The sequence below is a fragment of the Filicampus tigris genome, chromosome 1 (assembly GCF_054856515.1).
Source record: "Filicampus tigris isolate MCC_2025a chromosome 1, RoL_Ftig_1.0, whole genome shotgun sequence".
Classification (NCBI taxonomy): domain Eukaryota; kingdom Metazoa; phylum Chordata; class Actinopteri; order Syngnathiformes; family Syngnathidae; genus Filicampus; species Filicampus tigris.
In genome coordinates, this window is record NC_141217.1 from 23,935,447 (window position 1) to 23,961,582 (window position 26,136).

Consider the following 26,136-nt stretch of genomic DNA (forward strand, 5'->3'; position numbering starts at 1 on the left):
TCATACAATGGAGGCTGGGCGGGGAACGAGTGGGGTGGGGTTACTTGTCCCACATTTATCCATGGCTCCATGAATTAAGTGGGCCAATTGCTGCATTGTGTGCGTACGTTTTGGGTTTTAAGCGTATCGTGACATATCGGGTTCACTGGTATACCCCCCCCCCCCCCCCCCCAAAGAAAATCGTCCCCCTCCCCGCTTCTACCAGCACCAAACAGTATTGCTCAGTCAATGACACCAGGCTGGCGAGTCTTGCGCTCCACATTGAAGCCCTGGATGGGAGACAATTGGGTTTTATGTTAATAATCACATATATGTTCTATTAAAGTGATATTCAGTCATTAAAAGCTATGCACCATGAAAATCAATTATGCTTATATAGTCTAATGTTTAATATGGAGGTCCAAGAGACAAAATTAAATAAGTCATTAAAATAATAACTGTCATTAAAGGGGAAGTCAACCAAAACATATTTTTTCAGGAATGTGTTCTATGGAGGCCAACAAGGCATTCTGATTAACATTGCGTTTGTGGAATAAGAGTTAACCAGCAAAATCCACCTCATTTATTTTAAATTGTACATATTTATTAAAATGTTTATTTGAAATTTTTTTTAATTTCATTCTGGCACCTCTGTTCCCTGTGTGCAGCGGAAAATATATATATATCATTCGCCCATCAAATACAGTGGGCGGGATCAGTACAGTGGCCAAGAAAGTTCTAAACAAACACCAACGCCAACGGCACTCTATAGTTGTGTTGTGGCCATAAAGATGTACAACCTCGCCCCTAGCCTTCTCTTCCTTTCACTTACAGTATATTGAGGCAAATGTGCTTGGCTCCAATAAATTAATCACATCCCGACAAGATGATGCTGACAACCACTATTTTATGTTGTTGGCATTGGTTAAGGCCACGTTTTTGAAAATCTACCCCATACTTCAAAACTAAAATCACAAATTGGGTAAAGTAGTGCTATTTTATGGATTTCAGTGACTTTCATTTGAAAGTAGAAATATAATCACTCAAACTTATTTTTCAATTATATGCTGTACTGTACCATATTGTACTTTTGTGTTTATGTCAATCCAACTTTTGAACAAGCTTTATAAGTAACATATTTAATATTTTAAACATTAATATATTTAATATTGTATACATGTGAGTCGCATGCATCTAACTGGTGTCTGGTTTCAAGATACTATTCCTTAAAAGTTACATTTTTTTGTGTGAAGAAACTTATTCAACACAGATTTGTTTTGTACTATAGTCATATCTGACATTTTCAAACAAGCTAACAGCATGAAAATCGCTTAAAAATTCAAGGGATTATTATTATTATTTTTTTTTACATGTTCTCATGCCCCAAGTCTCAAGAGGAATACATGAATTGGAGACGCGGGACTGTACGTCGCTCTTATTCCAAGCCCAGGCTCATTTCTATGCATATGGCGATTGCAGTTGTTTTGACCCGTCTCGAGCAGACAGGTCATATACTATATATAAGGTTATGAATACAAAGACTTCACCTTTACATGTGACATGTCACTGTGATAAGTCTGCATGTCTGCAGAGATGCATAGTGGTACTGCAAAGAGGCTTTCATGACTATTCAGATTGAGGTACCTTTGAATTGTCTGGACCACGCGGCTGTCTAACGATGACGAGACGAGGGGCACTAGCATCATCCAGAGTGATGCTCTTCAGTCTGTTGACCAGACGGTCAGGACGTGGAGTCACCACTGGTTTAGGCCCCTCACTGCAATGTCAGGGTCAAAACATATAATGGAGGTTTAGTTTAGCATGTGGCTACAGTATATACCAGGGGTCACCAACTCTGGTCCTCGAGGTCACCTGTCCTGCATGTTTTCAATCTCTCCCTGCTGTAATGTATATACTATATACAATGTTGCACTTTAGAAATGACCAGTCAGGTCCTACCTGACTCTGCGCACGTTGCAGGCACTACATTTTCCTGTGCGTTGATTGAAGACGACTGAGAATTCCACTTCATCCCCAGTCTGGAGCTCCAGGCCATCTTGTACTTCTTTGACGTGAAAGAAAAGCTTCTTGCTCTCACCAACTTCGTATGTGATGAAACCAAACTAGGAGACACACAACAACTTGAGACTACTTTTCGTCTAGCAAGAATCCCGTCATATTGAGTTGGTGCGTGACAACAACCTGGTCTTTGACGCACTCCACCAAGCCTCGACGCTGGGGCACCACATTACAGGCCATCTTCTGTCCAGTTTGGGATATTGTGCACACCTGGAATTTCACTTGTTCTCCTTTTTGTAGACAGTTGACCTTGTTAGCCATACCCATGATCCCAAAGGGATAATTTGTGCCTTTACCTCCACCTGAAACAACCAAGTGTACATGACAAAACCATTTTTCGTTAAAGGGAAAAAGAAAAGCTCTTAAAGGAATTGCAATGGTCAGCCTCACCTTCCTCTATGACCTCAATAAGCCCTTGATATTCTGTCTGAGATGGGTCCACACTGCGTATTGGACGGATGACTTTCCCCACCATCACTGTCGTACCAACATCATCTCCAATGCCATTCACTGAAAACAGTGGATTCCACCTTGTTTATTGTGTGCAAGAACAATTGTATAAACTGGGGGGGGGGGGGGGGGGGGGAGAATCCAAACTCATACCGGCAGCCACTTTGGTGACCTTTTCGGCACTGACTTTATTTCCTTTTCCCTTGGAGAGAGTGTACTCCACTGTGTCACCCAACTCCAGATTATCCAAGTCCCCACACATTTCACTGAAGTTAAAAACAAAAAACAATTGCTTGAACAAAATGTGGTTATCACTTGTAACAACATCTGAAACAACTTCAACGTCCAAACAAGAATTCACTTTAAAATTTAACCTATAGTGAAAGAAGATCTCCTGGTCGTGATTTGCAGTCTCGATGAAGCCAAAGTTATCCTTTAGCGTGGCAATGAAGCCTTGCAGTCTCTTGCCACCGCTACGGTTCACCACCCTGATGGAAACGGCACTCTGCTGGCCGCTTCTTTTCACTTCATTGATAGAGAACTCAACCTAGAGGTTGAAAGTGACCATGTCACACACAGTTACCACAACTGAGTTGCTACTCAAAGGGTTCTGTTGGCAGGGCATCTAGATCAGTGTTTTTAAAACTCTGTGCCGTGGCACACCAGATATTGTCAGGCGTGTCGTGGGAAATTATCTAATTTGTGTGCTTGTGCGATCTAGCGCCTGGCAGCGTAATCATGTCTTTACTACACTGTAGTACTCTTCCATACCAGCAGGTAGCTAATTGTCTTTGTTTAGAGACAAGCGAATTAGTGACACGTTTATCCAAACAGGCCCATGTTTCACACCAAGTATCAATATGAAACATCATAAAATACTTTTTTCTTTGTGTTTGTTTGATTCCCATTCAAGATGTTATAATATAACATCATTCTTCAATGATAAATAATGCTCATATAAACAAAATAACACTTATATTGTTAAAATAAGCTTTTTTTGCCCCACAATTTCAGTTGGTGGTGTGAAGCAGGATTTTTTTCAATGAAATAAATGTGCCTCGACTCCAAAAAGTTTCAAAAACACTGATCTACATAAATACATTGTGAATGAAAGCGTAAAATCTCTGGTGGAAAATGTTATGTATTAGCGCGATTCAAAAGAGGTTTTCTGCACGGTTTTTCTTTTTCAAAAGCAGCTTTCCCTCACTTTTCTGCTCTTTACATTCACACAAGAAATGCACAGAACAATCACATACATGGGTGTTAAAGCTGTTTGGTTAAAATTACAGCTGTTCTCAGAAGCTTACATAAGGAAAATAAGATTGAAGTGATGATTGTGCCACACACACACACGTGCGCACACACATGTTTTGGCGAGTTTCTTCCACATCTACATTTTCCATTATAGGCATTGAGGATGTCCTGTTAAAATATACTTCATTTTGTTTTTTTATCTTATTTTTTAAAACTAAACTTTTTACTTTAAATGTTTTATTTGTGCAATAATTTTGTTTTATTATTAAATTCAATATTAATGTTGCAATTTTAGTCAGTTAAAAACATTACAACTAGGACAAAACGTCAGACTGAAAGGGGCCCAAAATTTCAACTTTGTGCAAGTAGTATCTTAACACAGCAGAACACACGAGCAATGTGTGGATTATCATTAAAATAATTTTACACATTTGTTTTAACCCAGTTTAAAATCAGACTATTCTAATGCTATTTCAAACATATTCTGTAATTTCTCAATGTGGTCAATATCCTGGCAATGTATCAAAAAATGAAAGCAACCTCTGGACATTACTTTAGCAAAAAAGTACGTAAAAATATCTCAAGTTATTTGATCAGATGATACCTTGTCTCCAACCAGTGGTCGATATCCTCCCTCGAGGTCTTTTGTATGGTATGCCACAGTAAGCTTCACTCCGCAGTCTTCATATGCGATCACTCCATCCTCGGGTTCCTGCAGAGCGAGAAACAAATTCAAACCGATATACTGCATATCAATTTTCTATTTTTGAGCATGGAGTGGGTAAGTATATGACCACGTGTATCAAAACGGCAATCAACATTTCCTCTAAAAAATCATCAACGAGCCACATCAAACACACAAGTTAAGTGGATCATATGATTTTAGAGCTTGTTAAAAATATCGCGTGCATGTGATCTAAACTCATAATGCACTTAGTCAAGAATGATCATAAAGGCATGGGTGGTGACAGATACAGTATATCTGTTATAAAGCTGTCTTGTGATCCTAACCCTATCTTTCAGTGTCAAAATAGTTGGCATTTAACAGTATTTTAAAGGGTTTGCACTGTTCATTCGGGCTGGGCAATTATCGCTTAAGATAAGTCAGGATAAATTTTCAAATCCATTTTTTAGTGGATTCCAGTGCTCAAAGCACGTCCCTGCAGATATGCACTGCTGGCTCCAACAACATGGCTGCAAACTGGAGCTAGTAAACAAAAGCTGCTAGAGTTGCCAACTCACCAATTTGGTTGCAAAATTCAGTGACTTTTCTCACCGTTCTTGAACATGTTTTTTATACAAGCAACTATCAACTTCGATTCTTCTTTAAGAAACAGACAACGTGAGCGGAATCCTTTTCACATCGCTTTCATATGACGAGAGAGACTGGTGGAAGGCAATGCAGTCGTGTGGTTGAGCATGAAATTGTGAACTTTTCATCCCTTTGTGACAGTAACTTGCAATTAACTATTTTGTTGGAGCATCCCGAGTGTAGTAATTCGGCAGCTCCGTGATGAAGTGCTCATTAAATTTTTTTACGGGGCGCTCGCTTTGTTCTTCAGACGCTGGGCTGCCACTTCCACACAAGTAGCCACTCGACTCGTCACAAATACTAAGATCTGCCCAGTGTCGTCATGGGTACACAAGGCCGGACATGATTTGCATACCCCCTATAAAAGTTACTGTATATTTAATGTTGAGTTTTGGCAGTTGAATAAATACAGTTTTTTCTTAAATCAATGAATAATCTTTTATAAGTGATTTTAATAGCAATCAAAATAATCATGTTTATCTTTTCCCCAATAAATACCCAACTGGAATACAGACCTTGTATATTCCCTTATCAATAAGATTGTTGATGAAGTTATTTCTATTTTCAAAAATTCTGCCGCAATACTTCTTACTAAGTTGTTCTTCACATCCATATGAGTTAATTGGTGACCAAATGCATGCTGTCAGCAGCAAAAGTAAAAAAAAAAAAGATGAGACCTTTGGGTCTTCAAAGACTAACCTTGTCTACCATTTTACCCTTAAAAAGATGAGAGGAACAGGCACCTATTAGACAGAAATTCTCGAACCTAAACAGGGCTCCAGACTGCACCTAGATGGGGGCATTTCGCCCCTAAATCTGTGACTGTGCTAATGGACTTGCGCATGTGCGACTAGTAAATTTGCTGATTTTAAAGAAATACATATAACATTGATTATTTTTTGTTGCTGACAAACTTATGCTCGACACTTCATCAGCAATATAGTGAAAATGGGTGGCTGTGAATATCTACTTTGCAGCGTGTGCCCCTAAATGTTCTACTTGCGCTTCTAAAATTACCACTGTGCTCCTTGTAAAAAGAAGAATAAAGAGTTAGTCTGGAGCCCTGCTAAAAATGGTCATCTTGCGGTATTGTGCCATATAATTCTTTTTTGCTGCATGCAGTGGGCCTGAGTCCTACCTTGTCTTTTTTCTAACCACAAGAAGAGGGAAGAGGAAGTGGTCATTGAAAAAGAAAGCAAAAAGGTAAACATGATGAACTACGAAGACCCCTTGTAAAGGCAACACTGCTAAATCGCCACCATCTGTTCAAATTGATGATACAGTACCTTCTCCTTGGCCTTGCTGGGACTGGCATTTTTAGCAGTGGCTGATACAACTTCCTTCTGCACCACCCCCATAAAGCGCTGCTCAGACTGTGTATGAAAGGACACCGTGCCCTTAGGCAGCTTCTTGATGCGTACGGCATGGTTCCTCTGAGCAGAGAGCATATCCTAGCAAAGACCAGATAAGATCATGAGATTGACTTTCATTTGTTGATTAATTACAAAGAGCATGCCAACTCCTAGAACAGCATTACAGGGAAAACGCAACATACAGGCACGACAGTAAACTCCACTTCATCAGAGATGTGCAGTTGGCTCTCTTCCAGGACTTCACTGAAGTGGAAGAACATCCGAGCATCGCGATCCACACACTTAATGAAGCCGAAACCGTCACGTATAGCAGCAATCACCCCCTGAAATAAGACTGGCCATTACTCTTGATGACAGTGTCTTCTACATGAACCCATTCATTTGCATCTCTTAAGTGTGAATTCAGAGAGCTCATTGAGAATTGTCGAAGACACCATCCTCCCGCCAATTTTCTGTCTTGCTTACCATTTCACGGGTCTCTTTAGTGATATCAAAGGAGTCTGGGAGGATGTCGATATTGGTAGCCCTCTCCAGCTTGTCTCTGCGGTCAGTGGAAATGTTGAATTGCACATGGTCGCCCTCCAAAAGAGTCACCTTTGACTTCGTGTCCTTTTCACCAAACGGCATTTCTTTGTCACTGAATCCAATCCGAGCACTGATACGGCCTGGGAGAGGGTCATTCTGTGCCAGCAAAAGAAAGAGCAACCAATGGTAAAAGGTGTATTCTTCAAGTTATTTTCCAAAACTACTACTCTAGAAACAACTTTTTATGGCGACTTGCCTGGTTTTTGGTGGGAACCTTGGGGATGACCTTGATGACTGTTCCTTCAAACTGTTCAATGCTGATATCCTCAAAGATTACAGTTCCTTGAGGGAGAAGTTTCACTTCTGTGGCAACCTCCTTACCCTATTATCACAGGAACCCATGGTTCAAGGGGTCAGGTCAGATTAATGAACAATGGTGTGTGTTCACAGTCATGTCAAAAGCTGCGAGATGCCTACATTTCTGTCCTTGATTGTGAACTCAACATCATCTCCTGCCTGCAAGGCCTCAAGATCTCCCTTAAACTCACTGTAGTGAAAAAAGATCTCCTTCACCACATCAGCCCTCTCGATGAACCCAAAAGCCTCCTAAAAAGACAACAGATGGTTAAATAACACACAAAGATGTTTAAAATTTGCATTACTGCTAAAACTTCACGTCATAGTAAGCATTACAAACATCTTTTGAATTGTCACCCATAAGCGCCCAGACAAAAATCAACTTTTTTTTGTAGTAAAAAACATTTTTATTTATTTAATATGCTCAATATGACTGCCATTGTTTTTAAAAACATTTCAATGCGTGCCCTCCAATGCATATTAAACATATTAGCACAGCTGAACTTGGATAATTTATGTTTTGAATCTTTTTCCTGGGCCACCAAACGCCCCTAAAGATAAACATCATGTGGTGTGGGATTTGAGGGCCTGGGAGACCACATTGACCAACCCAACCATCAGGAAACTGCTAATCTAATTACTGACATGAATGCCAGAAATAAACTTGACGTTACCAATCTTGGTAAACAAACATACAAAAACAACAACAAAAAATCTCTTTTTGGACCATACAACCGATTCAGAAATATCAAGTTTGAACTCAAATTTATATTTGTGTTTGACATTGCCCCACTGAAAATGTTTCTAGACAAGAAAATACAATTGGCTGTTATTCACAATGTGAATTTAAAAAATGGTTGAATTGAAAAACAATTATTCATTTGTTGTATTGCCATGCCATTGTTTAATAAAACTCTTGATCTAGGTACCTGGGATTAACCTGCAAAAGATTGCTCCTCAAAATTGGAAAGTTGCTCCTCAAAGTCACTGATTAGCAAAACTGCTCCTCCCCAAAAAGTTATTTTGAGCATTACACATTATGAAACGACCAGAGTCTAGGCTGAAACGACCTAGGATTATTACTCGACTATACAAATCCAGTATTTAGTTTTTGAGTCATGAGACAGGTCAAAGACAGGTGAGACGGGTGTTACCAGTGACCATTACCTTTGTGGCGCACACCACACCCTGGCACCTCATTTGCTTTTTTGTCACAAGTTGGATATTACGAGCGCTGACCGCACCAGTACTGAAAAACAGGAGGTGGATAGAGTTAATGCAACCTGGTTGGACCAGGGAAACACTAATAACAAAGAGAGAGAGCTAGAACCCACTGCTTGTTGGTCTCCATATAAAAGCTGACTTTGTCACCAGTGTCCAGGTGGGTATTGCCCTCCACATCATCAGTAGTGTAGGTAAGGTAGAACACTTCCTGTGGAAATCACACCACAGTCAAGCTCCGATTGAAGGGATGTGATGTGAACTGCTTAAATTTATCGCATGTACAAAATCACCCCTTTAACATCTACAGCAACGGTAACATGCTTAGTTCTCTCTGACGTCACGTGACCACTTCATTAGTAATACTACCTACATATTTTGTACCATACGTATATGCAAAATATAATAATGAGTACAGACTGATTTATCATTTTGGCTACTCCAGCTTCAATTTGGCAAAATATTAGAAACACCTCTCTGAATCATGTAGTGCAGTTAGTTACACACACGGGTACACGTAAGTGGTACGCAGGAGCACTGTAAACTGCGCTCCAGGTGAAGTCTGTCATTGCGCCGTTTGTGCAAAAAGCATTGTGCTTTTGCTTTTTTTTGGGGGGGTCTCCCAGTGCAGAGCTTGGCTCCACACGAACAATGAGCGCACATGGAACAAACTCCCTACAGTGAAACACAACAGCAGACGAAAAACATTTTCAGGGACGGATGGAAGGGTAATTTTCAACGGTGGGATTACAAAGCAGTCGTGAGATATGTGCAGTCGGCGTAACGGAATTGAGCACAACTTATCCAAGTTTGCCTTTTACTTCGAACGCATGGTGAGCGCTCCCATGCACTCATTCCCTCAAAACCAAACTCCAGCATGGACATGCACTCATGTCCTGCGATATATCTCAGGGGGTGACGGTCGTTTTGCTCCATGTCACTATTGGTCAATGTCTAGGAAAAAATCGTGTGGACATGTCACAATAAAGTATGCAGGAAAATATAAAAAATAATGACACGACTGACTTTTCTGTCATGGCCATGAAGCATCCAAGACACGAGACAACCAATCGTTGATTATGTAACTACACGGGATACAACGCTTCAACATTCGTCTAGTTTGAGCTCGGCCTAACAGACGTCAGTCAAACTAAAAAAAATTTAAAAAATATGCCTGTTGTACTCGTATGTTGCAATTAGGTTGGTTAGATGGATAATCTGGAAATAAATTCTTAACATTACCCCATTTCGTTCATAACAAACACTTCCAGTGGGCACCTGGCCGGGAGCAGACTTCCCATCTAAAGTTCCAGGAATTGAGGAGACAACCTACACAAAACAAGGGCGTCATTTAACAAACATCTTTGCCAACCATAATAATTTGATTCTAAAATTAAGGTGAAAACATGAACACACAAACACACACGCACGCGCACACACACACAATAAGTTGACCGCCACCTATCACGATAACGAACACAACAAGTGCTCACCATCAGTGACGCACTGGCCACAGTGGTCAACTATCCAGCAGCAGCAGGAGAACAGTTGGGGATTTAAATGCCTTGCTCAAGGGTATAGCTGTGATTGTGGGCCGTTATAGGAAGAGGTGTGGGCTGCTCTACAACTCTTCCATCCCATTTTTCTAGTCGAATCTGATGCCCTTCAATCACAGGGCACAATCAAAACTACTACCGTACTCCTTCAAATATTTCCGCCTTTATTTTGAGATGGTAATCGATCTCAAACAACTATAAAATATCCATGTGTCTGAATATACCATGACCAAGCTTATAGAGTACTGTATAAGATCCTCTTGATGCCAAGTTCTTTTGTTTGATGGATTCTTATTCAACCACACTGACTGAGTAGGAAAAGGAACCAAACCATGGTATATGTGAAACCCACTACATTTGCATTAACCCACAATTACAGAGCACTTGAGCATGACTATTAATCTTCCAGACAACTCATAGCCCAAGACAACATACAGTATGAAGGACAACATACTAATGTAACATTAGGCTTAATTGATATGAATACAAAAATATAGTAACATGTATATAGCTGTATGAAAACTCCTGCCTTCAAAATGTTAATAAATCTCAGTTGTGATTGATAGAGAGGTATTACGTTGTTGCTACTTATTGAAATTTGCAGTGGTGACTACAATCACTGCATTATACTGTGAGGTGTTTTCAATATTTTGACTCATGTAGATACAATTTAGAAAATGTATTCATTAGTATCTAGGTACTCAGAATAATCTTTCTAACAGCGGAATTTTTGATACAGCTTATGTATTGTGGCGCTCAATGTACAAGTGGCCGTGCTATGGCTGGTCAGGCTTTGTCTCTTTCTGCGTTTGTGTCTTTTCATACTGGATTGGCTGGTGACCTCATGCATACCTTTGAAAAACTTAAATACAACGCAACTCATTCACTGCCAAAGACAAATTTGTCGTTTCACAGTCCAGCCATTCAATCCCAGGAATTTATTTGTAATTTTTTTTTTTTTTTTTCAATCTTTTTCAGACGTTTGGGTAAAAGACGGCGTGAAAATGTCTAGCAGTGAATGAGTGAAGCATTTAAAGACAACAGACAGGGACAGAACCAAATATAAAACGGTGTTCCTTAACTGGATGAATATAACCATGCAGCACAGTAAAGGGATAGGCGTGCAGGTCTGGCCCCACCTGGCCTGAAATGCGCTCCTCTGGCAGCACCTCTGGCTTAATCTTTAGCAGCTTCACTGCTATGGGCTTGCCAGTGCGCCTGTCAGAGGACACCTCAAACTCAACATCATCTGCAAAGAAAACAGCAGAGGGAAAATAAGTTGGTGTATGCAGGAATAAGCACAGAAGTTTCTCCAAGTCCAAAATTCCTCACCTCCTATTTTGAGGTCCTCTAGGTTGCCACAGTATTGAGAACAGTGGAAAAAAAGACGCGCCTGACGTTCAGAGCACTGGATGAAACCATACGAAGTGAGAAGCTTCTCAATCACCCCCATCTCTCTAATGCCAGGACCTGTGCCATTAGCATATGCAGTGTGCCCATTGTTATGGAGCATTCCTGGGTCAAAACTCATCTGGGGAAGAGGACAGAATTTAGAGTGAACATCGCAGACTATACCAAACGAAAAACGCAGACAAATAAGTTGCTTCCTGCCAACCTTGAAAATAAAAAATCAAAAAAGAATTTACAAAAACATGCACACTTAAAAATGTGGAAAGGAAAGGGAATTCAAAAGTCTAATAAGCTTCTCAGGGGCTATCTGTACAAAGCCAGACAGATTGATTACTTAATTCCAGTACGATTCAAACCATACATGGGTAAGTAGAACATGTTGCACAATGGTTTAAGGCGCATGCACTAAAAACTACTTTTCACTTTGCAGTTGTAAGTCATTAGTACAGTAATGTGTATTAACGTACAGTTCCAGGTTCCAGTATATATAAAAAAAAAAAACTGTTACACTCCCTCTACTGATTAGGTCAGAAATCCTGTATAGGCAGACTTCGGTCCGGATCTAAACACAGAAGCGTTTTAATAACCCCAAACCTAACCAACAACTTCAATTTAAATAGGGCAACTTTTTTTTGGGGGGGGGACCTAACCAACAACTTTAATTTAAATAGGGCAACTTTTTTTGGGGGGGGGGGGGGGGCGGTTGAGTGGCGGGGCTATACATTGATTTTGCCACTGGAAACATAGATAGCCTTTACGTGGGTTAATATCCTTGTCAGACACTGATGGACTGATTTGATGTATAGATTAATAACTACAGCTCTCTCCCAAATGTCTCAATTTTTCTCCTTTTCTACTCTCTAACCCAGAAATGGGCAAAGTACGGTCCAGGGGCCACATCAATACAAATTCTAGAAATGTTTGAATCCTTCCTGTTAAACGTGAAAAATAAAAAAAAATTGTTGGAAGACGAAAGCATTTTCTCATTTTCAATTTGGCAGTTATTTGGCGACCTACAAATATTTGGGATTGAATTACAATACACGCTAAACATCATGATGTTCAGAACCTTGCCTTGAAGATGTTTTCCTGAACTGAACTGCTCCAGCTACAGAAAACCAGAAATAAGTTGTGATTCACTGAGAAAACCATGTAAAAACATTGACAGAACGAGCCCACAGACCTTGGTTAAACTTTGTTTTACAACACCACACACAGTCCATGCTGTTAAACCACATGATACATTGGGATGTTATAGAACTGTAAAAATCCTTAGGGACACCCAGCATGCCCTCTTACTGATCTCTGGTACAAGGGAGTCCGCTTGTGTTTTTTACTTCCTGACTGGGGGCGGCAAGAGACCGAAGAGGAGCGGGGAATGGACATGGGAGCGGTAGAGGTGGATGGGCCAGTGCTGCGAGCCACTGGGGGCTCAGAAGTACCCCTTTCCATTTTTGACATTTTGGCTTGCGCTTGGCTATGCTGTTGGAGAGGAGCATTTAGCATTCAAGTTTAACTACCTTTATGCAGACAGTAGAGATTGTTATGTAGTGCCAAAAGATACTCAAACTATAATAACATCCAAAGCTTTACCAATAATAATGATTGGTTTTCCTTCTACGCACAGCTATAATACCATTGCCACATTACAGTTCAATATAATGGTAATCAATAGCAGAAGGTTATGGAAAACCTCTAAATTACCAAGCAGGAGAAAAAAAACAACGATTCACCAAATAGAATACCACCGTACATCACTTTGGCTGTTCCCCTCCCCCCCAACAACGTAAGAATTAATAAGAAAATACAAAATCAACTTCAGTCAGTTCACAAACATTTCTAAACCAGAGTCCTAAACATTAGTGGAAGAGTCAAATTATTACATTATAGAGGGGATATCAAATGATAAGGCAAACAGCAGTGCATCTACAGTGAAGAGTGGTGATGAGTAATGGGTTATGGGGAGAGGAGGGGGTCCAAGATCAGCCTCTTTTGTTGGCCCAGTAAGGAATAATTTACCTCAAAAAATGTAAAGGATCTCATTAAGGTGGTCCATTAAAACGTAGGGAATAAAATTGATCTTCGGCGGCCAACAGCCAGTTATCTCATTTTCTTGGCCTTGGTTTGGGGGCAGTGATTTACCTGTGTATCGATGAAATTGATGAACCTGTATTGGTTTATGTGGGGGGGACAAACTGACATGGGAGGCAAGAACAGAAAACGCGAAAAGTGTGATATTCTTCTTGGAACAGCCACCCTGAACAAAACTCCTGAGCAGAGGCTAGTCTCTGGAGCCCAGAGGGGATGGAAGGTTGTAGGCCATTCACAGCAAATCGACGTGGGGGCAAGGCAGGCTGATGGACGTTCGATGGGAAGGGTGGATGAGCATTCAATGGAAGGGCGGTGGGGCTTTTTAGAAAAGAGTTGGGAAGGTGGAACTTACAGATCGGCCATATGGCGACAGGCTGAGTCCGACAGGGGATGTGCTGCTCAGGTCAGCGCTAACAAACGTGGTGGGTGGCGACGCAGGCATGGTAAATTCAACAAAGCCTTTCCAGGGGCTGCCCATATTTTCCCATAAACTCAAACCACACTTGCTTGAGCACTTTTGCTGATTTTGATAAGTATTTCTAGTTTTTTTTTCTTTTTGCTTGATGGTAAATGATTTGTTCTAATGAAACCACCCAATGATACACCGCTGGATGTCTGCAGGGGCGAAGAGAGGAACAAACAAGATGGGTGAGGCAAATACGTCAGCCGGCCACAAATTCACAAAAAGAAGGAAAGGGGGTTTGGCCTCTTCCCTGACAAGGAAGTGTACAGAATGTTGAAAACTTAACTAATACTTTGGAGAACATGTCTTGAATCAACAGTAGGTGCACGGCGGTGTAGACCAAAGGCAATCAACTTTAGCAAAATTACCGTATTTTCCGGACTATAAGCCGCTATTTTTTCCTCGGTGTTGAAACATGCGACTTATATAATAAAGGTGCGACTATTCTGTGAATTTTTCTTCCACCGCTAGGGGCAGTCTAACCGGAATTACATCCATCCATTATCCAGACACCCCATATGCTCACAAGGGTCGCGGGCATGCTGGAGTCTATCCCAACTGTCGCCGGGCAGTGGTCTGGATACACCCTGAACTGGTTGCCAGCCAATCGCAGGGTACACAGAGACAAACAAACATCCGCACTCACAATCACTCCTAGGGGCAACTTAAGAGTGTCCAATTAACCTACCATGCATGTTTTTGGAATGTGGGAGGAAACCGGTGTACCCGGAGAAAACCCATGCAGGCATGGGCAGAACATGCAAACTCCACACAGGAAGGCCGGGGCCGGATCGAACCCACGACCTCTGCACTGTGAGGCGGACGTGCTAACCAGTCAACAACCACCGGAATTACAATACAATTGCCATCAACAGGATATAACTGCAGGTGGAGGAGTTCAACAGGCGAGGCGCTATGCACAAGGGTTATGAATTATGTGGTATGCGGAGATAGAGCTGACAGTGAAATGAAGATAAGTACTTTATTTTTTCTGAGTTCTGTTCCGTTTTGATCAGCAAAGTTGCTGCCATGTTAAAAGGCACTGTTAGGAAAGAATCTGTTTGGGTACAAACATGGACATTTACAGTTCAAAATCATTCTGTAAATGTTTTTAATGTTTCAACATAGGTGCGCCTTGTATAAAGGAGCGGCTTATAGTCCAGAAAATACGGTAACTAAAAACAGCATTTGTTGATGTTTTTTGTTTGTTTGTTCACTGTTGGGATCATCTCAGTATCTAACATTTTGGAGATGACAAAATGTTTTTTTTTTTTTATGTTTACGCAAAATGAACAAATGATATGAAATTTTGACAATTTAGGCTAAGAAGAGAACCCATTCAATTTATGTCTTAGACTTTTTGTTCCCTTTGGGGTGGGAACCCAAAAGCCCCAAACCAAGGTGAATGGATCATGTGGTTCTGAGCCAAGAGTGTAGCATAAAAGCAGATTCCATTAAAGTGTTCTTCAGCCTTGGCGAAGGTCTCATCTCACTAAATGTTTTTCTAGTTTACTGTGCTGATACCCTATGGAAAATTCATTTAGCACTGAGGAGAGCAAGTTATGGGGCGTATAGCAATGGAGAGTGGGTCCAAATGTTGCTCAAGGACACTTCTGTGAGAAATGGTATTATAATTATTTTGAAATCTCCTAATTTAATGATTTAGTTGTTTATACGTGTTTCCATTTTTGAGAAATTCTCATCTGGCTTGCAGTAACATTTTTGACTTAAAAGGTCACTAACAGAAACAAAATACTTTAATACTGTTTACTTGGCATCACTTAACAGACTAATCGCGCAATAGGAACTCAGTCGTTCCGCATTTAGGGCAGGGGTGTCAAACTCATTTTTTGTCGGGGGCCACATCGTAGTTATGGTGTACCTCGGAGGGCCGTTATGAGATATAAATGTATGATCGCATATACGCAACAAATTGATGGATAGCTAGTTTAGAAATTAGAAGCCGGTATGTATTTGTTCAATTATTTTATAGGTAGGATTGTTAACAAATAACACATTGCAGTATCTCTTAAATTTCAGTGTTAAAAGTGAAAACAATTTGCAAGAAAGGTGAAATTGACGCACTTGAATTGCCTTCGAGGGCCACATAAAGCGCGGTTGCTGGTCGGATCTGTCCCACGGTCCTTGAGTTTGAGAACTGTGGTTTAGGGCAATAAATACCACTGCTTTCAATGCAGACACTGAGGGACATATTACTGAAGTCTCTTCTATACCGCTGTGAAATTCGGCTACTTTGACCAAACACTGGTTTGTTTACCTTTGAAAAATGCTCCATTGTGTGAGTTACACGAAAGACAACCACCACCACCTTTGTTAATTGATTTAACCAACTTAAACTTCCAGGGAAATAAAAGAAAGCTTGAAAAGGGGGAAACAGTTGATGCATAGCTAAGTACAGGTTAACATGTTGTGCTGGAAATACACTTATGACCCACCTTTAGTTGTCTTGAAAGGTAATTTGCAGGTTCTTGATGACTAATACGTTTTTGCGGATCTCTTCATACACGGTCCAACACACACTCACGCTCACACACACTTGTTACAGGCTTGTGGCACAAGTTGCAGATGCTTGCAATAAGCAAAAGCAGGAAGAAATGTAGCGCAAAATAAGAAAGAAGGTAGAAAAACTGCTTCGAAAAATAACGTTGGATGAAAAAAGTGGGCGGGCAGAGGGGGTTAAAGTGTGGGGGGCTATGAAAAAAAAAAAAAACTAGCAGACAGCAGCTCACTCCACACCCCGGTGTCGAGTCGGTGGTGTGGTGAGGATGAGGAGAGCTAGGAGCAGCGTTGGGACGTGTGCTTTGTCAAAGCTGTTGAGTAGGCACAAACTTCTGGTTTCAGATCAGTTGTCTTCTCACAATAGGTTGGGGCGTAGGATTGCTTCTCTTCTGCTTTAGTAGACTGGCCTGATGTTGGTCTTTGGTCGATTCAGGATTTGGTTACATTTGTTGTTTTAAACCCTTGAATGAAATGATCCTAGATCCAACGTATCTTGGAGTCTTGGGAGTTGCAACGTTGCTTTATTTTGTTTTGGAAATTTCTCTTCGGTTTCTTTCTTGTGATCTGAACTTTGAAGCAGTTGCGGATGGTACAAAAAAATTCGGTCCCGTTTCACTTCATACTGTTAGGAAAGAAGCACAGCAACAGGGACAATGCATTAATTTCTTTCACGTACATATACATCAAATGTTTAGGTTCAAAACAGCAAAATACAGTAGTGGTGCCCTACATTTCAAATGTATCTAGGAACAAGGCTATTACACATGCCAAGTAAACTATATGTCATGTTTATTATTTGTACGATCAATGTATAATTTAGTTCTATGTTGTCACTGCCCGGTGTTGACGCTCGTTAAGTTGGGTGCAATATTGCTTTCTGCAGATGTGGGTTGTATCATGTGTCACTTGAAGTGAACATGTAAATAGACAGTACAAAAAAACGGATGTAGCACAATCACAAAGACTGCGATTTAAGTGGTCATTTGGAGCAGCGCGGAGGGGTTCAGAGCAGGCATAGGTGGCAACACTCTTAATGCCTGGCGCACTAGGTATGAGTCATTTTCAGGGAGTTTTCGGTCACCCGAGACCTTGATGCAAGTATATAACATGTGACTTTATCACCTCGCAGGATTTTAAAAAAGTAAACAAATACAAATAAACCATTTTGGGTTGTTCCGGTCGCTGTCATATGTTGAAGTGTGTGGCAGTAAGGACAACAAACCTTTCATGTGTGAGCCACCACGGCTGTCTAATGTGCGCTGCCCATATAAAATAAAAGGGTTGACTTATTTACATCTGATGTTTGTGCACACACAAGGACAATAGAGTGTGCACGCTACTATACAAATGTAAACAGATCCTCCGATCAAATGACTTGGTAAATCATCAAAGTTGTTAGCGGTTAAATAGTAACAGGATAAATATGCCTGTATGTGCTTAAGAGAGCACTTAAGAGAGACGAAATGATGTTCCTCATCATGAGGTGCCGCCACTGCTGATAACTTTTCCGTGGTTAAGCGGAAGTTTCAACTCCAACCGGAATGTTTGCTGCCGTCAACATGGGTGCATTTGGAATTTCACTCCGACACCCTAACACCACTCAAGGTGTGTGTGTGTGTGGGGGGGGTGCGGGGTGCGTGCGTGTGTGCGTGCGTGCGGAAAGGCAGAGTGTGCTGCCCTCCAAATAATTTCAGAACTCAGCCAATGTTATAAACCAATCAGCAGCTCGTGCTTGAACTGTTTCCTTTCATTGTACTGGCTGATGCACTCAGCTCCGGCACTCCTTTTTTCGGGGACACTATGAATAACCGAACAGCACATTTGAACAACGCTCTGCGTTTCCTAACGGTCGGGGTGAAGCTCTGTGAGCTCTCAGCATATAGATGAACGCACCCGCGATTAGGGAATGGGGATTTGGGATGAGAGTCTGACTTTTACTGTTCATGGTTTTTATCAAATAAATTTCCCCAAAAACTGCGACATACTCCGGAGCAACTTGTGGTCCAGAAAATACGGTAATTACTTCTTCATCTGACTTGATCTTAATCCCATATTGTATAATAGAGCATATTGTTTATTACAATAAAGATGAAGTAATTGGTTGTTTGTTAGAAAGGGACTTTGAAAAAATAATTGCATAAAATGGCTGGATGGATATTAAATCGCACTTTTTAGTGGCAAAAAAATTGCAATTCGATTGTTTTCCAAAATGGTTCAACTCTAATCTGATTATCATTAAAACCAGAATCAGCCACTTGTACCTGTACAATACAATTTTATATAGCGCATTTCACAACAGCTACAGCTGTAACAAAGCACTTTACATACAACAACAAAATAGCAAGATTACAACAACAGTGTAATAATACAACAACAGTGTAAAGCCAACCTTGGGAGCCCCCACTGTTGACCAAAGAAAAACTCTCATATGACTGATCCATACTACAGTATGTATTCTGTGTCACATGCAAAGGGGTTGGGCAGTTGTTTTGGGAAGCCCAACGCATGGGTTTAAAAATAGGTTCTTCCCTGATGCCTGTGATTGCAGCTGACTAGATGGAGTACAGCAAGAAGCCTGGAGCAACAAGTGCTCATGCATACTTTCAGATCAGGTCGTGACATTTATGGCTGCATTCTCCTAATGTGATCTAGCGCAACAGTGTTGACCACAACCGTGTTTTGCATACCCAACAGTGCATGTTCAGACATAGATTATATAGGGGCTCGCCTAACAGGAAAAGGATTCCATCAATGGGTTAGACATGAGACTTTGTGACCTAAATATTGTACACATCTTTGAATAACAAGTTGAGAGGTGAGGCCAAAGGCGTAGGTCGTTTTTTTCCTTTATTCAATCAAATGCATGGTGCAACATCTTTCTCATTGCTAGTACATGGATGTACATTGCTTAGCAAACAATGTCCATGCTGCGGTAAGGACGACCAATGCCTCTCTCCTGTGTGGATACAAAACGGATATGTATCCGATGTAACTGCATTATAGCCGCTCAGGCACGCTCATTCAGATCTTTACATCTTTAAAAGCCAAAACTCTGTCGCATCTTTGCCACTGCAGCCAACGTTTCTCTATACTCTGTCAACTTTTTAGTCCTCAACTAAGCACACCTAAGGAGATTACAGCATGGTGCCATTTTGTTAGTAAAAGAGGTTGTACAAAGTATAAACATCAGGCGTTAATAATTGTGGAAAACATGATTTGATGGAAAATAATTATTTCTTACTGAGGGAATTTCTTTCTCACTAAATAAATGCACTGGAAATAAATGTTGGATTTTTCTCTTTTTGTTAGGGGCGGGGGTCCTACATTATTTAATCAACATTGAATTTATTGGAAGCTAAAGAATGCATCTTAACCAGGGGTGCCAATAATTATGGAGGGCAGTGTATACATACATACACACAAACCTATTTGCTGTTTGTCACCCTTTTGAGTCTGACCACACATTTTACCTGCAACGTTGCCTGTATATCTTAAGTTTTTACAATGGTTCAACCTTTTTACAATGGTTCAACAATATTAATTGTCTATTTCGATCACTTCCAGTGGGGGGCGGGGTGGGGGTTTGTTGACTGTTTTAAAAAGACTCCAGTTTCAAATCATTCAGTGGGCCCACGCTTGGTCCAGAACAACAAGTCCTCTGACAGGAGTCGCCATGTGACTTCCCAGCAGTCGCCATGGCACGCTCAGCTGGACCCGCGAACGGCCTGATCATTGAGCAAACACGTTGCAACACACTGCAGCCGTCCAAGGCGCAAGAGCATTTCCAGAAAGGCATGTGTGTCCTGAAGAATGCGACGGTGGTTTGCTGTCTGTCGTTCCGTTTGGGTCGGCAAAAAAATGTCTGTCGCTTTAACAAAAACTGCGTTCTCTCAATGACCTTGCCTGGGCAAACGGAACCACGCAGATTAGCATTAAGCTAACTATATGGTGCTTGTGTCCAGGGCGTTACCGATCGACTATAGCGGCAGTGGGACAGTCAGTGTCTCAATAAGTTAGTTATGGGAAATACTAGTTTACGGCATCGTCGTACAGTAAATTCAGCATAATTTGACTTGCAAAAAATTACGACACATACAAAAGGAAAAACACTCCTTGAAGCGATTCGTTGCTCATATTTTAAATCCAATTTCTGTGCTAAGAAATAACTTCATGATTGATCACCCAATTGTACATTACAGGTACCACACTCGATTTCATTTTAATAAGCGAGTGCCTAATACGTTGGCTTAGTTGTTACCTATAAACGTGGAGTTTTAATGATTCCTGTAGTCTACGGTTAACGGGGACCGTTAAAAAAAAACCTAGCCGCACGAGGACCGGGCAACAAAGAAGCCGAGACTGGAACTCGAGATTGGTCTTATCTATCTTTGTTGCCATTCAACGGTTACCGCGACAGAATCGAATAAAGTGATTACACAATCGTCGTGTCACCACGACATTGTTATGTCCAGATATAATAGCGAGAATGTTTTACTAGCGGAATGTGGTTAGGCCGTACCCGGTCCTGGCGGCTAAAGCTAGCTTGCTATGCTAACCTAGTGGGTCCTTGTGTGGGGTGATTTATGCTGAGGGGAAAACGTCTGCTCCTACCAAGGCCCCACTAGCACGGCAAATGAGTTCCATTTCAAACTCACCGTCGCTACAAATTGTATCTACTCGCTAGACATATCCATACATGTGTTTCAAAACAATAAGGAACCGTAAATATTTATAAAAACTCACCCCAACAGCTTTCAGCACTGTCACCAGCGCCGCTAGAAGCAGCACGGCACATTACGTAGTGAGTCTGACGGCTGCTATCGCGATATTTCCCAAACGTTCGACAACCAAAGAGTTTAGAGGGGGAAGAGAGTTACTCCTTCCCGACATGTTTTTGTTGTTTTTGTTCACCTTCGAACAGTCCATTCGCAATGATGTATGGGTGCAGTTCAAGTTGGACACGAGACGTTAATACTGTATCCGACAGTAATAATGAAGACACATTTGTTCTGAAAATACACTTGAATGCCTTTCAATCAGTTTGTCCAATCTCAAAATAACTTATTTTGTAAGATAATTTTGAATTTTGAAATGTGTTAACTACGTTTAATAATATGCCATTCATATTTTGTTTTCTAAAGTTTTATTACCTCAATATTGGCGACTGTGGATACATTACCATATAAAATAAAGGTAGGGAAAAAAAGCGAAACAAACGTATTGCGGAAGTGACGTCATCAATGTGCCTCGCGTACCGAAACGAGTTTTGACTGCAAAACGGACACGGTGTTTATTTTCAATCGGATCATTTTTTGGGGGGGTCATAATAGTAGTATTTAATATATAACCGCTCACCTACAACACAATCGCTACTTTTGGTGCACAAAGACCACAACGCTAGCGTCAACTTAAACACTGTGACGGTTGTTTTAGCCAAAGGAGGGGAGTGGGGTGTGCGAGTAATTTGTAAGCGTTACATTTACGGTATACCTTCAGGCAGATGGCCTGCACTTTAGAGAAAGTGTTGGGTGATGCGCGGACACTGCTGGAGAGGTTAAAGGAGCACGACACAGCCGCCGAGGGCCTCATCGAGCAGTCCGGGGCTCTCAGTCAGAGGGTGCAGAGCATGAAAGAAGTGGGAAATGCTCTTCCAGACAAGGTAAAGACATAATGTAGGCTTAAAACAAGTAATTCCATAACTAACAAAGTTAACTGCAACAATCCCCTACTGTAGGTGTACCTACAAGCCTGATCAATTATTGTCAATCACAATGATATTGTATTCTGAATTGTTCTTGGGTTGGGTGTGAGAAGAGTTCCCCGTCCATATGGGCCCGGCGTTTCACTGGTGACCAGTCCAGGGTCGCGTTTTTGCCTAAAGTGAGCTGGGACATTCTCATCAAAATGGTTAAATGGAGCTAACTGTGACTAAAAAACAACAAATTATGCCGTCTTTATGTTTTTTTTTCTATTTTATCTTACTGATTCTAGTTCTTAGACTATACTACTGTTTTGTCTTTTAGTTTTGTTGCTCTCTGCCGTTGTCAGCTTTTAGCTCCAGTGTTTCCTCACGGGGGAGCCTCCGCTTTGAGGGAGGGGTGGCTGCCCTTCCCGCGGGGGCTGTCATCGCAGGGACTCCTGGGGTCTGGGTGGCCGGCGGCCTCTACACTTTGTGTGGGGTCCGCCTGTCTAATCCAGGCCTCTATGGTGGTGGCGCCCCTGTGGCCGTGGGCTGTCATTCCCCTCGGCGCGGAGAGCTCCCCTTGGGTACCCTTTCCTCATATGGTTTCTCTGTGCCTTGTCATGTCTTTTTAACACATTTTATCAGGTTGTGCACTTTGTGTGGGTGTGTGTGAATGATTGCTGATGTACTAATGGATATCTGTCTTGGGTTTGTTGGGAGGGAGGGCATGAACGAATTTTTTTTTTTTCTAATTATCTATGATTTGCTTTGAATGTTTTAAAGCACTTTGAGTTGCATTTTTATGTATGAAAAGTGTTATATAAATAAAATGTGATTGATTGATTGAATTAATCATTAGACGCAATTTCTATAACGCCAGGTCGCTTTTTTGTTGCAGCGAGTCTCTGATTGTCACTAGGTGTGCAAGGCTCAGGGGCCGACTATAATTTGTTTGAGATTGCCCAGTTCCCTCAGTTCAATTGATAAGCTTGACGTGCTGCTGGCTTTACATAACCCTTCTCCTTTCTTTCTCCTCAGCATGCAGATGACACTTCGGAGGTCCAGGCGATGATCAAGTACAAGCCTCATGTCCTTTTGACTCAGGAGAACACTCAAATCAAGGAACTCCAGCAGGAAAATAAAGGTTTGGAAACATAAATTCCCTCTGTCCTGTCTGTATTCCCAATGTGATCCTGTGACATGTATTTAATGTCTGCAGAGCTCTGGTTGTCTCTTGAAGAGCATCAGTACACGTTAGAGTTGATCATGGGCCGTTACCGTAAGCACATGCTCCAGATGATGATGGCTAAAGAGGAGTTGGATACCAAACCTGTCCTTACACTCCACGAGGACCACGCAAAAGTACAGTGGCTGTCTTTACAGTATTCACACATTGCTAAAGGCCAATGCAAAGATAAATACAGTCGCAGCTTCATATCATAATCTTCTGATTCAAAATTCACAAAATTAAAAAAATATTGCTTTGGCTCTTATCCAGGAAGTGCAGACGCAGGTGGAGCGAATATGTGAGATGGGCCAGGTGATGAGACAAGCTGTGCAGGTGGATGATCAGCGCTATTGCTCCATTCGGGAGAAACTTGCCCAGCTGGAGGTGACTAGACTTCTATGTCCCATTAACAGTGACAAACCCAACACATAGGCCTTGGCATGGAGAGGAGGGAATAAAAATGCCAATAAATGTTTGTTGTCTGGCTGAATATAGAAAATACACAGAGGAAGAAATCACGCTGCTGGATCTTTCGTCAATATTTAGTTGGATCCGAAAAAAATCCTGAATATCTGTTCTCACTCGCTTGCAGAGTTCTCTAAATAAGATCTCAAGTGTGCATGCTTCAAGCTTTTCATGCTTTTTCCACTCCCAATTGAAGTTTACATCATATCCGACACATAAAACAAAAGTGAATTATTAATTGTGTATAGTTAAAACACTGAAAATGTTTGATATAATTCCCTCTCTACCGGAAGTCCAAATATAATGCAAAACAGCATAGGCAGGTTAAAGAACATTAGCATGAAGGGTATCCTCTGCCTCTTGCCCCAAATTCAGCTGGGATTGACTCCCGCACACTCGCAACCCTTGTGAGGATAAGCGGTACAGATAATGGATGGATGAATGGATAAAACTTCAAACATCTGGTGCTTTAACACAAATGGAGCAGCATCACATACAAATTGAGCACACAACATTACTGAATTAAAAAGTCTTTTTAACTAACGATGAAGTGTTCATATGTTCAAAATGTTCCTATGATGAATATTTGTAAATAGTATTAAAAATCTGCGATACAGCCGGGGCGCGAAAACTGAACCAAGACATAGAGGGTGAATCCTGTCCTGCAGTTTGTACATGCAGTACTCAAATCTAACATCAGGACACAGTAATGAAGAACTTAAAAAAATATTTTCTCATTAATGTGTGGTTTGTTTGTTTTTTAATTTAGATGATTATTTGCAAATGTTAACATGTGAAATGTTAAAATTGTGATTTGTGTTGTGTTCCAGACTTACAAACCTTAGCACCTTACCTGAAAGGTGCGCATTATTACTTTTGTAGTTACCAAGTCTTTTTTTCACTCCATATTACAAACTGGGTAAAGTTGTGGACTTGCCAAACTTGGATAAAGATTAAGAATAGTGTTACGGTAAATGACTGGCAAGATGAGGCGTCTATATACCATTTTACGTGACAAACTGTATTTGGCCGTACCTTAGAAAAATATGGAATTCGTAACATACGAGTGCCTATAGTCTAGACCGCCAAGTTACTTTTACCTAAGGTCAAATGAGAGTGCAATGGCGCAGAATGGTTATTCAGGTAGTTTATGCAACTTCTGGCACAAAAATGTGCAGGAAAATTCTTACCAGGCATTGTTTTGGTTTGCTTTTTTTGCACTTGGTCACCATTTGTCCCTCCTCACACTCTCTTGGCCAGATTGAGAACAAGGAACTTCGGGACCTGCTGGCCATCAGTAAGGACTCAATGACAGGGGCAAGAGATGAAAGCACCCAGCCAGCAACAACAACACATGAAAACGGGCCCCAGCGGGAGTCCAGTGATTAATCTAAAATGCTTCATCTGGAACTGTTTGGTCTTTGGTCCATGGTGTTGTGTTTACCATTGATGGGTGATCTGTTAAACAAACCACAATATTTGTTTTGTGTAGTGGTGCAAGTTTTTATGCTAATTGTTGATTTTCATAATTAGGTACATGACCAAGTTGATGTAAATTCATTGAATACCTTTGAAAAGAACAATTGTACAGTATGAGCAAAGGGGAATTTTGTTGTTAAATCCAAAATATATTTAATCTATGAAGACATGGTTGTTTCTACCTCTTTGCTATTCATTCACTTGCTTATAATGACCCATGCTATACTTTTTACTTGAAGCAGCCAAATGTTTATTGTGCGCCATTTAAAAAAAAAAGGGGGCGCATGCTTGATGCTAAAACGACGTCTATGTTAATTTCGTTTAGTCATTTTTTGGTTAAACGCTAGTTTCAGGCTACGAACCCGTTATACTACTCCCCTTAGTTGGCTGCACGTCTATGTAGTAATCCCCACGTATCTTCATGTTGGAGTACTTTTTCGTCAAACAATGTACTTAATTGTCTCAGGAAACCAGAAATACTACAATAAAGAATAATTTTGTGGCAAACGAAACGTCACTCAGAAAATTGTAAATAAGATATTATCAATAAATCTACTGTACAGTATATTGGGTGGGGTGACACCGATGACTTCTTTGAGAGTTGACTTCTTTGGGTTCCAAAGTCCGTGGAGTTCCACCCTGGCGCATGATGTTATAGTATCGCGAGAACTGTATGCTACGTTCAAGCGAG

General features: G+C 41.0%; 2 protein-coding genes across 8 annotated transcripts; one reads left to right on the plus strand and one right to left on the minus strand.

Annotated features, from left to right (window-relative positions):
- Positions 1-170: 170 nt before the first annotated feature.
- On the minus strand, positions 171-21,445 carry csde1 (cold shock domain containing E1, RNA-binding). 6 transcript variants are annotated; one of them, XM_086028155.1, is made up of 22 exons: positions 21,334-21,445; positions 16,527-17,212; positions 13,960-14,222; positions 12,816-12,998; positions 11,439-11,637; positions 11,189-11,355; positions 9,793-9,879; positions 8,664-8,761; positions 8,497-8,578; positions 7,450-7,578; positions 7,229-7,354; positions 6,913-7,128; positions 6,630-6,770; positions 6,361-6,525; positions 4,367-4,474; positions 2,883-3,055; positions 2,662-2,774; positions 2,449-2,568; positions 2,182-2,360; positions 1,939-2,102; positions 1,624-1,756; positions 171-269 (listed from the first exon to the last, which is right to left on the minus strand). In XM_086028155.1, exons 3-22 carry the CDS (start codon positions 14,083-14,085, stop codon positions 222-224), a joined length of 2,757 nt encoding a protein of 918 aa, XP_085884281.1. In that variant the 5' UTR covers positions 14,086-14,222; positions 16,527-17,212; positions 21,334-21,445; the 3' UTR covers positions 171-221. The 6 variants fall into 6 exon arrangements, with proteins under 6 accessions (XP_085884281.1, XP_085884244.1, XP_085884235.1 ...); XM_086028118.1 differs by lacking the exon at positions 12,816-12,998 and having other exon boundaries at positions 11,246-11,355; XM_086028109.1 differs by lacking the exon at positions 12,816-12,998.
- On the plus strand, positions 20,377-26,010 carry sike1 (suppressor of IKBKE 1). 2 transcript variants are annotated; one of them, XM_086028167.1, is made up of 5 exons: positions 20,377-22,249; positions 23,312-23,417; positions 23,493-23,635; positions 23,772-23,885; positions 25,227-26,010. In XM_086028167.1, exons 1-5 carry the CDS (start codon positions 22,091-22,093, stop codon positions 25,353-25,355), a joined length of 651 nt encoding a protein of 216 aa, XP_085884293.1. In that variant the 5' UTR covers positions 20,377-22,090; the 3' UTR covers positions 25,356-26,010. The 2 variants fall into 2 exon arrangements, with proteins under 2 accessions (XP_085884293.1, XP_085884302.1); XM_086028176.1 differs by lacking the exon at positions 20,377-22,249 and adding an exon at positions 22,769-22,857.
- The last annotated feature ends 126 nt before the right edge of the window (positions 26,011-26,136 follow it).

Coding starts and splice junctions, on each gene's coding strand:
- csde1 (XM_086028155.1), bottom strand. CDS start 14,085: ATGGGCAGCCCCTGGAAAGGCTTTGTTGAATTTACCATGCCTGCGTCG. Junction 8,762..9,792: donor TTTGTTATGAACGAAATGGG/GTAATGTTAAGA, acceptor TGATTTCCACAG/GAAGTGTTCTACCTTACCTA. Junction 7,355..7,449: donor TCACAATCAAGGACAGAAAT/GTAGGCATCTCG, acceptor CTGTGATAATAG/GGTAAGGAGGTTGCCACAGA.
- sike1 (XM_086028167.1), top strand. CDS start 22,091: ATGGCCTGCACTTTAGAGAAAGTGTTGGGTGATGCGCGGACACTGCTG. Junction 23,418..23,492: donor ACTCCAGCAGGAAAATAAAG/GTTTGGAAACAT, acceptor TAATGTCTGCAG/AGCTCTGGTTGTCTCTTGAA. Junction 23,636..23,771: donor TCCACGAGGACCACGCAAAA/GTACAGTGGCTG, acceptor GCTCTTATCCAG/GAAGTGCAGACGCAGGTGGA.